The sequence below is a fragment of the Syzygium oleosum genome, unplaced genomic scaffold (assembly GCF_021117445.2).
Source record: "Syzygium oleosum isolate NSW1041296 unplaced genomic scaffold, Sole_v2.1 Sole_v2.06, whole genome shotgun sequence".
In the NCBI taxonomy this organism is placed as follows: domain Eukaryota; kingdom Viridiplantae; phylum Streptophyta; class Magnoliopsida; order Myrtales; family Myrtaceae; genus Syzygium; species Syzygium oleosum.
In genome coordinates, this window is record NW_026607490.1 from 4,776,856 (window position 1) to 4,791,528 (window position 14,673).

Here is a 14,673-nt window from a genome sequence, read left to right on the forward strand (position 1 = left end):
CGTAAATATTAGCTTTATTATCCATATTTCATATCTCATCCTATTAAGTCTTTAACCTAGTTAGAAATTCAAACGACTAAGCGCATTCTTAAAAACTCGATCGAGATAAGATCGATGCTTTTGAGCCAAACCAAGTTTAGGGATCTCCAACTTAACTAGATCTCAAACCAAGCGCTTTTCCTAGCCGACGTGCATTGCCATCAATTAGAAACAGACAAACATAGTAGATGGTCGAATATCGAAGAGTGGGTATCAATATGAATCTGGCCGCATGCACTCTTTGGAGAGCCATCTGTACTATGAAATGATTATTGCGCCTTGGCCTTTCAAAATTTATGTAATGATCTATCGCATTTGGGGGTCCGGTTTAATTTAGACTTAGCGCATGTTATTAGATCTACAGATTCTACCCCCTTAATTTCTCGATCCAAGGACGGTTCAGCTGGAACCGGACACTAAATAAACCGGTTCAGCTGGACGAGGAAAACGGAGAGACTGCTAGAATCAGCTACAGGGCCATCTGCAAAGAAACCGGTGGACACGCGCTTGGGACTCGAGTAGAAACGAACACATAAATCGACCGATGAAATCCCACTTTTGCCCCTCCGCCCCTTCCCTGCGTTGCCAATTCTGAGAAACTTGAGAGCTCGAGTCGATGCTTATCCAAACTCCCGTCTTCAATCTTTCGTCTTCCTCTCGGTCTCAGTGAACTGAGAGCATGCCTATCGCTTCCATCTCCGTCCTCCGCCACCGCGCCGCCGCCTCCCTCCTCCACCTCCGCCACCTCCCCTTCCCCGCCGCCGCCGCCGCCGCCGCCAGGCACCGGAACCCCAGCAACGTCTCCCGGAAGCTCCAGGGACCCAGCAAGAACTTCCTCAGGGCCAAGCAGCGCACCGTCCGGGAGTTCTCCTCCCTCTCGCCGGTCCTCTCCCCCGGCGACGAGCCTCCGCTCTCCGACTCCCAGGCGATCGGCACGGTCGCGGCGGCCCAGGCCAACTTCATGCGCGTGATAGTGCAGTCCTTGCCTCCGATCGAGGAGGGCGCTGGGGGGATCGGGGTGGAGTTGCTGTGCGTGGTGAAGGCGGTGCTGAAGAAGATAAAGAGGAGGGTGCTGGTGGGGGACAAGGTGTTGGTGGGGTCGATCGACTGGGTGGATCGGAGAGGCATGATCGAGAACGTGTTCCAGAGGAGGACCCAGGTTGTGGACCCTCCGGTCGCGAATGTGGACCGCTTGCTCGTGCTTTTCTCCATGGAGCAACCCAAGGTGGAGCCCTTCTTGCTCACTCGGTTCCTTGTGGAGGCTGAGTCTACGGGAATTCCTCTCACGCTCGCTTTGAACAAGTGCGAACTCGTCGATGAAGAGGTTGGCATTCTTTCTACGAGCTGAATTAAGGGCCAAACGAGTGATAGGAGGATCACCGGAGCAATTCATGTTGTGTGCATAAGCTACTAGATCACGGTTCATTTCACATTTCACTTGCGCTGGTTGATAATGTAGAGATTAGATGGAGAATTTAGATATATAGAAGTATCTGAAAGTCGTGTAGGCTTAGGGCTTTCATGTTCATTGCACTGGCCCATGACTGGTGAAGATGTCTCTGAAGTGTGAGAAAATCACAGAACCAGCGTTTCCTTTGTGATATTCTATGAGATGCAGATAGAGAGATAAAGACTGAGGCCTCAAGACATGATAAGTGGCATTTCCTTACACACCAGGGAAGGGCAAGTTACTGTTGACCGTTGTTTTTGTTTTGATGGAGGGAATTCAGTACTGTTAATATACGCAGGACTAGATTTGAAGTTTCAGTAATCCATTTCAGTTTGTGATATCTAATGGGTTTGGATATTCTAGGATAAGTTTTATCTTCTTTTTGTTGCTTCAGTTATTAAACTCACCGAATTGTTTCTGAAGTTGTATTGAAACCGCGGACAAGCAATAAGTATCATGACGTAGTATCGATAGTAAAAACTATGGTGTCATTGTTACCTCAGTCACCATCTATGAACCTATTCCTGGATTAGGCTTCACTTGCGATGACATGGGGGAGGATTATACTAGGAAAATTTAATTAGCCTAGAATACTGCCATTTCTTGAATGCTTACTCTTTCCTCTCTTTGCTGATGAATGGCTTCAATGAAGTTTGCAGACGTTGGTTGCCTGGAAGTCTAAGTTACGCAGTTGGGGCTATAGTCCGATTTTCTGCAGTGTTGAATCCAAAAAGGGACTTGACTCACTTGCATTTACCTTGAGAGACCAGACGACTGTGATTGTGGGTCCAAGTGGAGTCGGAAAGTCTAGCCTGATCAATGCTTTGAGAAGTAACAATCATCCTTCTGATGCAGCGGCTGATACCAATTGGTTTGAGCCTGTGGGTTCTCTAGTTCTTGTTGCGCTTGTGTTTATATATGATGGGATGAAGTAAACTCAACATTTTGACTCCTAGACATTCTCCCAACAGATTCTAGGCAGCAAATGGTATGAGGATCAGCGGGTAGGGGAAGTGTCTTCGAGAAGCGGAAGAGGAAAACATACTACACGCAATGTTTCTTTACTTCCATTATCAGATGGAGGATATCTTGCTGATACTCCTGGGTTTAACCAGCCAAGTCTACTAAAAGTCACCAAGCAATCTCTTGCGGAAGCCTTTCCAGAGGTGATGTCATCACCTCCTCACATTTCTTTTGGTGTTCTCTCTGTCTTCATGTTCATTTTGCTGAAATAATGACGTTGTAACTCACTTCAGATCAGGAAGAAGCTCAAAGCGAGTGAGCCAGCTAAGTGCTCATTCAGTAATTGTTTACATCTCGGTGAGCCAGGGTGCATACTAGAAGGAGAACATTTGGAGAGATATCCTTATTACTTCCAACTCCTTGACGAGATAAGAGTCAGAGAAGAGTTTCAACTGAGGACATTTGGGACGAAAAAGGAGAGCGATGTTAGGTATTTCTCGTGTGCTTTATGGTTACTTGATATGTATGCTTAGTATATTTCTGTTGATGACGAGTAGTTAACGGCATGTCATGCGAGATTTCGTGCGGTATTGAGACTGTCCTGCATTGAATGTGGTGATGTCCTACAGAGTAGAATGATTTTTGTCAGCTATTATGCCGTGGTACTGGTTTCAAGTAATCGGACAAAAATGCGGTGCTGTAAAATCGGCATATGGTATCAAAATGCGAGTGGGGCTGTTGAATATTATTTTTTCCTGCAGAAGAAACTTAGACAGACTTCCTGTAACGTCCATCTATCATGATGTTGCTGGCTCTAATGCATGTTTAATCAGCTGCCTGTGAAGCTCTTCTATTTTTTAATTTTTTTGGCCGGGTGAAGCTCCCTTTGCTATCATTAGCTAGTTCTTAGGAACGCACTTGTGGATCCGTCGTCTTTTCTTTTTTATCGATACTAATGATGCTCGTGTTTGCAGATACAAGATAGGAGATATGGGGGTCCAACAAGCAGAGCCTCGATTGGAGCCCAAGAAGCACAGAAGACAATCACGAAAGACGATCAACCAATCTATACTGGATGAGTTGGATGAGCTGGATGACGACAACGACCTATTAGATGACGAAAATGATCCCATTTTGAGAGCATTAAGAAATGAAAACAGCCAGTGAGCTAGCGCGGATTTATAAAACTGTAGATATTAAGCTTTTGTTTCGGCTTTAACCATGTTGTTCTTAGCTTGACCTTTCTACTCTGAAGATAAATGTCAAGAAGAAGACTCAATTTAGGGCTTAGAGGATTCTGAAGCGTGGTTGATGCGTCTCAATTCGATGATCCTTTCAAGTTTCGAGATTATGTAAAAGTGGCACCAGATCAAGAGAGACGCAATATGTACAGGACAATATGTCCAGACGGTTTTGTAGCTGCGAGTGTTTAGAGTTGTAATCTGATGATGTGCTCAGCAAACCTTTGACAATCGGAAAGATCTTACTTTGATTTGAGAGACCAGTGCCCCATCCTTGCGTCTTTTAAATAGAATTGGTGAGGTTAAACCTAAATAGTTTGATGAGTAATCAACTCAATGCATAAAGATTCCGACTCTCCCATTTAACCGTTTAATTATCAAACTTCTAGACATAATGAAGAAAATCAATAGCATAGAGCTTAATAACTTAAAAACATTTTCTTACTACGTATCGTAGGGCTTTACCCAAAAGAGGGAGCCCTTCCAGAAATTCTCAATGGCCAGGGGCTAGCCCAGGCCAAAGAGGGGGTTTGGAAATAGTTTTCAACCAGCAATAGACGCGCCTCGGTTAGTACCTCACTAGCTGCGTCATTGCCCCAAGCGCAAAGATAAGAACCTCAAGGCCCTCACCTGCCATTTTATAGCAAGTCATTCTCTCTCATCATCATTCCTAGTCGATGTGGGATAATAAATCCTTCTTGGATATATATTTCACTTGGCCCACCGGCCCAATCTGGCCTGCCTGGCCTTTCTATAATCTGTCAACTTTTTTATTTCTTCTACTTCAAAGCAACGGTTGGCGGGGTGACAAGCTAAGCTCCATCAAATCTTCTTCTCATCCACAAATTTTAATTAGATATGGGGAAATGTCACCAGTCTAGGCGGTTCAAGACTTGTTTGACTATCAGTTAAAAAACCTGTAACTAGACTACCTTGTGCCATTTGAGGTACTTGAATTACCTTTATTAGGAGTGTCAATGGGTCGGGTCGGTCAGGTTTCCATGCTACCCGACTCAACCCAAAACCATAAGAGGTGCGTGTTCTCACTGACCCAACCTGATCCTAAACGTGTATGACCTGAAGTGAAAACCCGGTCGGGTTGGGTTTTCGGGCTTTTTTCTCCTCTATATCATGTCATCATATTGATAACAATGTGTGGCTTCACAAACTTTAAGTATCTTTAAGCATGGCGAACAAGTAGATTAGTTCTACTTCAAAAGTTATTCTTTACCGAATGGCAATGTAAGTGGCACAAAGCAATCAAACAAGAAAAGAGCCGGAGAGCACTTATTGAAACAGCTTCCAAATCCCAAAGATAAAACAAAAAAAATAAATTGATACCAAAATTACCCTAAGCATCCACCATGAACCAAGCGCATAATGAACGAAAGCGCGTCATGTCATGATCGAACAAAAAAGCAATGGCAAGAACAAAAACCCAGAAAACTAGATAAAAAAAAACAGACAAAAAAGGGGCGTATAAGCAATGGGTTGTATGGTCAGCGTCGAGCGGAACAGGTCCGGCGATACAACGAGAATCATCATAGGAGACTCTAAGCCCACTCAGCTGAGAAGCGACGAATCCAATCTCGGATGAAACTTTGGTCTTAAGAGGCACAAGGGTGGTTTGAATGAACTAGGTCTTGCGAAATGGAGAGTGCAAGTGTTTCCTAACAACACTCCCAAAGCCATGGTCACCATTACCGATGGACGTTGTGTCGTCAAAAGGCAAAAGAAGAGAACGTAATTTTGATTACGCCAGCAACAAGCGGGAGACCGAGATGGCCTCAATTGAGGGGCGGTGAAGGTAGGAGACGATGGGTTTTTGGAAGGGGACGAATCGTTTCGCGAGAAAGAGAGTACTGCGAATTAATATCTACTTATCTAGGGTTTCAATTCAAACCGAAACATGTTACAATACCCAATTTATTACCGTCTACCATAACATAATGAGACCTGAATTGAAAATGTCGAAAATTTCGAGCCAATTTGAGTATGCGGTTCGATTTTGACACAAGTACCGCCAGGGTTTGATAGGGTTTGATTTTTCAATCATGACAAATTAATTCGTGCTTACTACAAATTAACAGATAGATATCCCATCAAGGAGATCAATGCGTTAGCTCATATGTTTTGGTTTTCGTAGCTACGCAACGCGTGTCAATTGTTTGGGCCCTCCAAGTCTTGTATATTACTGAAATGTTTGAATGGATATAAATGAAGAGAAGAGCTCCCCTATTTATACAAACACTCCTCTAACTACAACCGTTGATGGTTATTTCTCATCCATTGATGGGTATTGCTCATTACAACCATTGATGGGTATTTGATTTAGCGGTGGAGATTGTATCTCCCCATTTCCTATCGACCGACACTAGCTCTAGAATTCAGTACATGAGAAATCTCAGGACTGTGACATTCTCCACCATATTGTTAGTTCCTTGGAACTGCCGATTCTTCGTGTCGAGGATTAGTGAAGAAAACAATGATGCTGATTTTGATTGGGGCGATATTAAGAAGCTTCCATGTGTCAATGATTAGTGAAGAAAACAGCGATGCTGATTTTGATTTGAGGAAACAATTTAGTTTGAAGTACCCTGAACACGTACATAGCTCGCTTGACTGTCCTGACCAAGAACCTGGAAAATATTCAATAGAGCAAGCCCTGAGGACTAGGACATACTACGTATGGGGAAATAGTGTTCCTCACGTACCAAAGGGTGACAGCAAATCTCCTGACTACTACCATTGCAAATAGTTCAAAAGCAAAAACGAGGGCCGTCTCTCGAAAGAGTTTCCCGCGCCGCCTCAAGCTTGCAACTTCTTAGATTTGCTCGTTGCCAACAGAGTCTCCGGCTGCAAGACCAACATTGCATCTAAGAAAATGACTCGACAAGGCAACTTATATGCCGTTCACATTGTAAAAGATGGAACCACACTCTTACCTCCTTCCTCACGGGTTCTTCCTTTTCTGACAAAATCAACTCGATGTGGCAAGGAGACGACATATACGCTGTCAAAAATGAAGAGAGATAAGATTAGCAATAGTCGAATGAAGACGACAGTGACAAGGGCGCAACGTCTGATAACATACGGTTGATTCTTCCATGAGCCCTGTAGGCGCGGCGCCTCTGCTTCTGAGCCTGGTTCACCTGGATATGAGATACATAGAGCGCATCGACGTCCATACCCATCACCTGATGCAAAATTAGCCGGGTTCTATTAGTATAGCAGAACAAAATAAAACCCCAATCACAAGGACGAAATCTTGTTGCGACATACTCTCGGCATTCTTCAACAAATCAAGAATGAAACTAGCCGATTTCACCGGTCACCGCCCTTGTCCATTGGAGTGCCTGTTTTTTGCCCGAGCAGTCCTTCCGACGCCACGGCAAAATTGTCGGATGTGCTGGTGCTTGTTTGTGCACCAGCACATCCTCCAGGTACCTCTTCGCTTTGGCCAAAGACAGCTTTCTTATTGCAGAGGCAGTCTCTCGCGTTCTGAAAAATAATAAAAATGACCAAACCCTATCCATTACTAGAGCAACACCAAAAAACTTTTCTGGCGGTGGCTAACCTTCGTTCAATCACTGGATGCTAAATTAGAACTCCTCACGCGAGAGACTCGGGAGACACCCCATTGCCTGTTGAGGCGAAATGAAAGAACTCTCTGCACAGCACAACCCTTGCACTCTCTCATGTGCACGGAAACTCACATTGCGCAATTACATGACTAGTTAGATCAATGCATCTGTGCGGCCGTATCCGTCCCCGCTCACCACCGGAGCCACCGGTAATATAATAATAATATATTTATTTTTTAAAATTTTAATTAAAAAAATCTGACAAAAAAAAAAATAAAAAAAAAGAAAAACGTAACTAGACACTCATAACTCTCTGCTCTCTTATCTCTGGACACTCATTTGATGGGTACCCACTTGATTTATGGATGATGTGGTTAATAGAACCGATCATAGTATAAGAATTGTATGGAAAGTTATGTTTTTTTTTTGTTAGTTGATCCGATGTTGGTCCACATATATTTTTTATTTGTCCGAAGGGAAACTCATCGGAGTTAAATTCATTTAGCTACCAAAAGATGGATTCTACGGGGTTATCAGTATGTAGGCATTCAAACTCATCGAGCAACTCAACTCAACTCAGCTCGAGAATGTTGCAAAGTATTCCGGCGAGATAGTAGTAGACCTAACAAACGAGTGGGTTGGGTTGGGTTAGGTCATAAATTCTACGACCCAAATTGATCCATTTAACTCGTTTATGACCCATTTATTGCAATGCAAATTTCTCGACACATATCCGACCCAACTCATTTAACTAAATCTAGGAAAGCTTGTTTTGTATGATTTTTAAAAAAAATTGTATTGCTAAAACATTTTCATGCAATACAAATATAGTGGAAAATTTTTATATTTTTTTTGAAAAAATTGAGACTCCGTTTGTTTCGCTGAAAATGTGACATTCTTAGAAAATGTTTTCTAGGAAGTCATTTTCCAGGAAAATGACAATATTTTTCGATATTTGGCTGAAATCTAAAAATGAACTGGAATATCTTCCGTCGTTTGGTATGAAATTGATTTTTCTCTATGCACTCATCTTAATTATTTTATTTTATTAAAAAATCATATTTTAATTATTTCTTTTTTCTTTTCTTCTTTTCTTTTCCTTTTTTTTTTCTTTTTTCTTCTTCCTCCACTGGTGGCCGGCCATAGGCGAGAGACTGGCGAGACTCAAGCTCACCAGAGGCCTCGCGTCTGGTGAGCTTGAGTGTCGCCATAAGCCGGTGATGCTCGAATCTCACTAGGGGTTGGCGAGCTTGTCCCTCGCCTATGGCCGGCCACTGGAGGAGGAAGAAGAAAAAGAAAAAAAAGAAAAGAATAAAATAAAATAAAATAAAAGAATAAAAAATATTTAAAAAAATTCAGAAAATAAAAAATGACGTGTTTATGATTCACTTAAGCTTATTATGTAACTTATTTATGACCCATTTAAGCTTATTTTTAAAACTAAAGCCAACTTATTTATGACCCACAATCCTTGAATATGAGTGAATATATGGGTTCTTGACCCATTGTGCCACATTTACATATAGAACTTCAGTTCCTCACACTAGACTCAAGAGACGCATCATTGCCTATGGAGGCAAAATGCAATATCTACTTTACATTTTGGGCCTAGCCAGGTTTTTGGGTTATGAAGCCCGAAATGGCCTAGCACGACCTGAAACTTCTAATTTTCATAGTTTTTTATCCTGCATGAAAAAAAATGACATATTACAAGTGAACGAAATACCTCATTTAATTTAAAAAAATGAAAATAATTTCCGGGTCTAGCCAGTCTTGAATCGGGCAAGCCCGAAATATTCAGATCAGACCTAATTTCGGGCCGGGTTGCAGTAGAAGTTACGCCCGCCCGAAACATTTACACCTGTATTAGAGTCCCGGTGTCAAGTGAGAGTGGAGAGACCAAAGGAAGTGGCATGTTAATGAAGGAAGAGGCAAAGTATTGTGGGCCCCCACAAATTTTTTTTTTCCCAACAATCTCAGTCAAATGCATTGAGGATATTATAGTCAATGCACTCAAAAAAAGTCAAAATAACTATGGATTTAGCGCCTCCCAAGGTTGATAAGTAAACTCAAATATTGACTTATTTTTATATTTTGAATTATATTATAGATTGTGATAAAAAAAAGTAAAAGAAATTGCTTAAAAAAGCGTAAACAAACATATAGACACAGTTTATAAGCAATCACTTAGGCTTTATTTGTTTCGTGAAAAACGTGACGTTTCTGGAAAATGTTATCCAGGAAAGTAATAATATTTTCTGGTGTTTGGCTGATATCTGAAAATAAATTAAAAAATATTTTCCGCCATTTGGTATCTGATTTGATTTCTTGGAGAAAATTACCAAAAAAGTCGATTTTTTTTAATTTTTTTTTAATTATTCGAGCATTACTGCATAAGGGAAAAGAGAGCGTGACAGTGCTATTATATGACGGTCCTTCCTCCATCACATATTTCACAGTGCAAAATCGAGAAATTCTGGCAATCGGTTTTTCGATATATTCAAATATTCAAAAAGTTTGTCATGAGAGTCAAAAAAAGCTTTACATGCATGAACATAGAGGCCTAAAGTTATATACAGGTCGACCTGTTCATGCCTAGAAGAAAATAAATGCCAGTTCGGTTAATTAGTTTGAGAAAAGTGAGAACTCGCTATGGATTGGGTTTCGTTATTCGTTTTTCTTCGAGAGTAGAGGTTAAGAAGGGACAAACAACTCGTCAAGCTGTTGTAGATCGAGGAGAGGCTGTTGTAGAAGGACCTGCTACTTTACTTGCTTTTATTTGCAAAAGATAGTGTAAAAATTTGCTGCCATGCCGTTATTTCCCTATTTAGCTTTTTGTTTCCCTTTTTGAGCTAGTGATGGCCCCAACTTACTCAGTCCGTCGTCTTTTTTTTTTGGTATTGAAAGGGGCAAAGCCCAGAAATTACAATATAACTCGTCTAACGATACTTGAACCAACCTGATCTCCTATCAATAGAGGAATCAACCCTCTCAGTGGCCTATCTAGTACTAAGGTGTCATTTGCATCACAAGAATGAAAGACCCAATTTGCTAACCAATCAGCACATGAGTTAACTTCCCTAAAATTATGTAGCATTTTGACATTCTGAAAACACTTCAAAAGTTTTTGAATCTGAGAAATGAGTGTGTCGCCAAAGTGGAGAGCGGGGGATGATCTGTGAAGTAGTGAAATGGCGACTTGAGAGTCCACTTCCATAGTAAGTTTAGGTATGCCCATAGAAATTGCCATTTTAAGACCCAAAAGGATACTCCATAGTTCTGCTTTGAGCGAAGAGCACACTTCCACAGTTTGAGCAAATCCAGCGAGCCAGTTGCCGGATTCATTGCGCAGAAGACCACCTACTGAGGTGGGTCCCGGGTTGCCTTTAGAGGCCCCGTCAGAATTGAACTTGACCCAACTAGTCGGAGGGGTAGTCCAACCCACAAGCTTATCTCTTTTCTCCTTTTGAGAAGACAATCTGTGTTCTGCCGGTCGAGCCGAAACAATATCTTTGACATGGCCTAGAATCACGCACAAAGGTTCGCTGGTAAGGCAAAAATCCTTTTCAAATATTCGCATATTCCTCCGGTTCCAGAAATATCAACAAGCAATAGCAAAAACAAGTGACCAATTATCTCGAATCCTAGTTGCTGAACCAGATAAGTTTAACATCATCCATGGGAGTAGATCTCGGGTGAAGAACTCGCCCTGTGAACTGGTAGGTAGAATCTTCTGCCAAATCTTCTGGTGCAAGATGAGCGCGGTTCAGAGGCCCACCGTCAGTCCCACTAACGACAATTCGCTGCCATGCCATGCCAGCTCTTCCCTACTGAATAGTCACAACGACAACGGAAGAGCTTTTCATTCCGTGGGTGTACTTAGGGCCCGTTTGGTAACGTGCCAAACAAGAAAATTTCGTTCTTTTGTTCCCGTAAATAGTTTGGGAACGTAAATGCGTTTGGTAAACTTTTTGTGCCCGAGCACATTTTTTGCAAAAATTTGTGCCCATAAACAAGTTTGGAAGAGAAACAAGAAGTAAAAAAAGTTACTTCTTGTTTCAAGCACAATTTTGAGAATCGGCTTTTTTTCTTCTTTTTCTTTTTTGTTTTCTTCTTTTTGTGTTGCTCTTCTTGGGTGTGGCGGTCGCGCCGGCGGCCGGCGACCGGCCATACCTGTGGCCGGCGAGGGCGCCACGGCCTCGCCGCCGCCGGCGGAGGCGAGGGTCCCCCTTGCCGGCGAGGGCGAGGCGGCTCGCCGTGGATCGCGACGGCGAGGTCGGCCTCGCCTAGATCCGGCGAGGCCGAGCCTCGCCGTCGCGAACCACGGCGAGGTCGGCCTCGCCCGGATCCGGCGAGGTCGAGCCTCGCCGTCGCGACCCACGGCGAGGTCGGCTTCGCCGTGGGTCGCGACGGCGAGCTCGGCCTCGCCGGATGGGTGAGGCCGACCTCGCCGTCGCGACCCACCTGGCGAGGTGGCGGCGAGAGCAGGCGGCTAGGGCGGCGCGCGACGGGCCGACGCCACGGCCTATGGCCGGTCGCGGCGACCGCCATGGCCAAAGAAGGAAGGATAGAAAGAAAAAAAAAGAAAAAAATATTAAACAATTTAAAATATTATTAATAAAAAGAAATTTTGTGTAGTTACCAAACGTATTTTGTTCTTTTCTATCCCAGGAATAGAAATTTTGGACGATTACCAAACGTCTTCAAATGCTTAGAAATTGTTTCCGGGCACAGAATAAAAAAGAACCATTTCTGAGTAGAAATAGTTCCCCGGCATAGAAACATTGTCATGCGCACCCTTAGTGAAAACAGATAGGTAAAGAAGAGAGAGGCTTTGACCGGTGGATGCACGTCAGGGCAAGCGTACCGTGCTGTTCCTTTTCTCCCACAGGTTTATCTCTCTCTTTTGCATGGATTGTGCGGGGCAAGTGTTTATTAAGCCTAATTCCAAAAAAAACCCTAACTTTAAGTCTAATCTCAATTTTATCCTGAATTTTTTTTATCTAAAAAAAATCCCCAACTTTCTTTTAGTCCCAAATCTATTCCCTCGTTAACCCTCTATCTAAAGTCACTGTTGGTCATTGATGTGGCATTTCAACGTCAGAAATAAATGTACATCTTTTGCTTACTTGGATTTGAAACATTGTTTATCATCCCTATCCTCCCAACCCTCATCCGGATCTTTTCTTCTTCTTTTTTCTTTCTCTTTCCTTTTTATTTTCTTTTTTCTCCTTATGCTCCTTCTGACTCCGCCATGAGCAACCTTCATACAAATTTGGAAGTTGCGACCTCAAATTTACGCCGGATCTGAGGTCGACCTCCAAATCTGGGTTTCGGAGCTTCAAGGGAGGGCTTGGGCTTGTTCCAGAAGAGAGCTTTGATTGTGAGCTTGGTGGTGGTCGCCAGCTTTAGATTCTAACGAGACGGCGGAGATTGGCCGACCAACCTTTCTCGACTCCATACAAAGCTCATTTCTGCACAGCCATTTCCTGACTCCATACAAAAGCACCACCATCACCATTGGAGAACTCTAGGCGGTGGGTTGAGCTAGTTCTTGCTCAAAGAGACGAGGTAAGGACAAGACAAGCTCGACCGATGGCCTCGTTGAGCAAAAGCAGTATCTTTATGTGAAGGTCGTGAAGGCTAAGGAGGTCTCTACGCCGTTCGGGGATAGCAGCGAGTTGGTGGCTGGGGTAAAGCTCGGTTACAAGGGGAATCACGAAGAGGGTCGATTCGGGTTCGAGATCGAATGGTGTCGAATAAACCAAGACTTTGCCTTTGCGAAGGATTTCACACACAGTCCTCGGTTGTGGAGGTGTTTGTGAAAGAGAGTAATAAAAATGAGTTCTTGGGTCGTGTCTAGTGCAATCTCGATGAATTCCCTCGAAGAGTACTGCTGCAACCGCGGTGGTATCGGATGGAGGACAGAAAGGGCGAGAAGGCGAAGTCCAAGAGGTGATGTTTAGGGGTGAGCATGGTTTCAGGGTAAAACCTGGAACTTGAGAACTTGACCGGTGGGAACCTATAAGTTTTAGGTTTCAAGATATGCAAGGTAGGTTCCAGGTTCCAAAATTGGAGAACATGTTTCGACGGGTAGGTTCCAGATTCCAAAAATTGGAGAACCTGTTTCGACGGGTAGGTTTCAGGTTCTAGGTAGGTGGAACCTGAAACTTGAAACCTAAAAGAGTTTTTTATGCTTTTTCTTGATCTATGTCTTTGTGTGATCCTGCGGTGTTTCATGGTGTTAGATGATGAGTGTATAATCTGGAACTACTAGTCTGAGCTTTCATTTTATGACTTGTTAATGTTTCATATTCTTCGTGCGTCTAAATATAAGTTATGGTCAGTGGATCATAGCAGCAAGTGGTGGTCATTAAAGATGATGATTCACTATAATTATTCAATTAATGATATAAGTGGAACTTGGGTAGACCTTAGAACTGACCTTCGAACCTGTGATATGGTAGGTTCCAAGCTCTAAAAAATGAGGAACCTATTATCATGAGTAGGTTCTAGGTGGAACCGATATGGAACATAAAGTGTTTGTTTAATTCCCATTCCCAAGAACTTGAGTGGTTCTCAAATCACCAAGAATAAATATTTTCTTTTCCTTCCCTTACTAGAGTGTAGGAGGATTAGAATTTTATTTTACATATATGCAAGTTGAGAGAGAGGCGGAGAGAATAGAGCGAGTCGAGAGAGAGAACGGTAAAAAGAAGAAAAAACCCTTCAAAATATATCCCAAAATTACACACATTTTGGAGTAAATATAGGAAAATATATACCTTTTGAGGCGGAGGCGGAGGCGGCGTCAGCGTGGTATATAACAGGGCGTGGTTCATCAGAAGGCGGAGACGGCGAGGACAGAGTAAGTCGAGAGAGACGGAGAGAACTGAGGGAGTCGAGACAAAGAGACGGCGTGGTTCAACATAGTTCGTCGGACGGCGGAGGAAATGTGGTTCGTCGGAGGCGGAGGCGGAGGCGGAGGCGATGCCGTGGTTCGCAGAGCGTGAGTCAGGAGAGAGAGAGAGATATGGGAGTGAAAAGTTCGCACGAAGTAGAGAGAGGAGAGAGAGTCTTGCTTTTTCATTTGAATATTTTCTCTTATTCGACGCAATGGGCTCGGGCAACACGTGTCTCCCGGTGAATGGACTCGGATTTTGCCACGCTGGAATTATAGCTCTACCCAATATTTTCTTGAGAAAATGCTTTTGTAAAAGGAAAGAAATTATGCAAATGTAGATAATAAAGGAGTTTTTTTTTGGACCGATAATAAATGAGTTAAACAAATAGAAGATATTGCAAGACAAAATATATAGTGGTTCGGCCTTCTACTTGGTCTAGATCCACTCTTCCAAATTGACAGCCACCAACAAGGCTTGAATTTATTAGTAAT

The 14,673-nt window shown here is 43.0% G+C and overlaps 1 protein-coding gene, 1 long non-coding RNA gene and 1 other non-coding gene across 3 annotated transcripts; 1 reads left to right on the forward strand and 2 right to left on the reverse strand.

Annotated features, from left to right (window-relative positions):
- The first annotated feature begins 594 nt into the window (after window positions 1-594).
- LOC115680255 (small ribosomal subunit biogenesis GTPase RsgA 1, mitochondrial-like) lies at window positions 595-3,946 on the forward strand. Its single transcript, XM_030604041.2, has 5 exons — window positions 595-1,363; window positions 2,149-2,370; window positions 2,461-2,655; window positions 2,746-2,942; window positions 3,427-3,946. The coding sequence occupies exons 1-5, from the start codon at window positions 719-721 to the stop codon at window positions 3,617-3,619; spliced, it is 1,452 nt and encodes a 483-aa protein (XP_030459901.2). The 5' UTR covers window positions 595-718; the 3' UTR covers window positions 3,620-3,946.
- A 204-nt stretch (window positions 3,947-4,150) lies between these two features.
- On the reverse strand, window positions 4,151-4,303 carry LOC115680328 (U4 spliceosomal RNA). The gene has a single exon (XR_004005631.2). It is a non-coding gene; the product is annotated as a U4 spliceosomal RNA (small nuclear RNA).
- Window positions 4,304-6,234: 1,931 nt separating this feature from the next.
- Window positions 6,235-6,976, reverse strand: LOC115680262 (uncharacterized). Its single transcript, XR_008816863.1, has 2 exons — window positions 6,788-6,976; window positions 6,235-6,706 (listed from the first exon to the last, which is right to left on the reverse strand). It is a non-coding gene; the product is annotated as an uncharacterized LOC115680262 (long non-coding RNA).
- Window positions 6,977-14,673: the final 7,697 nt, after the last annotated feature.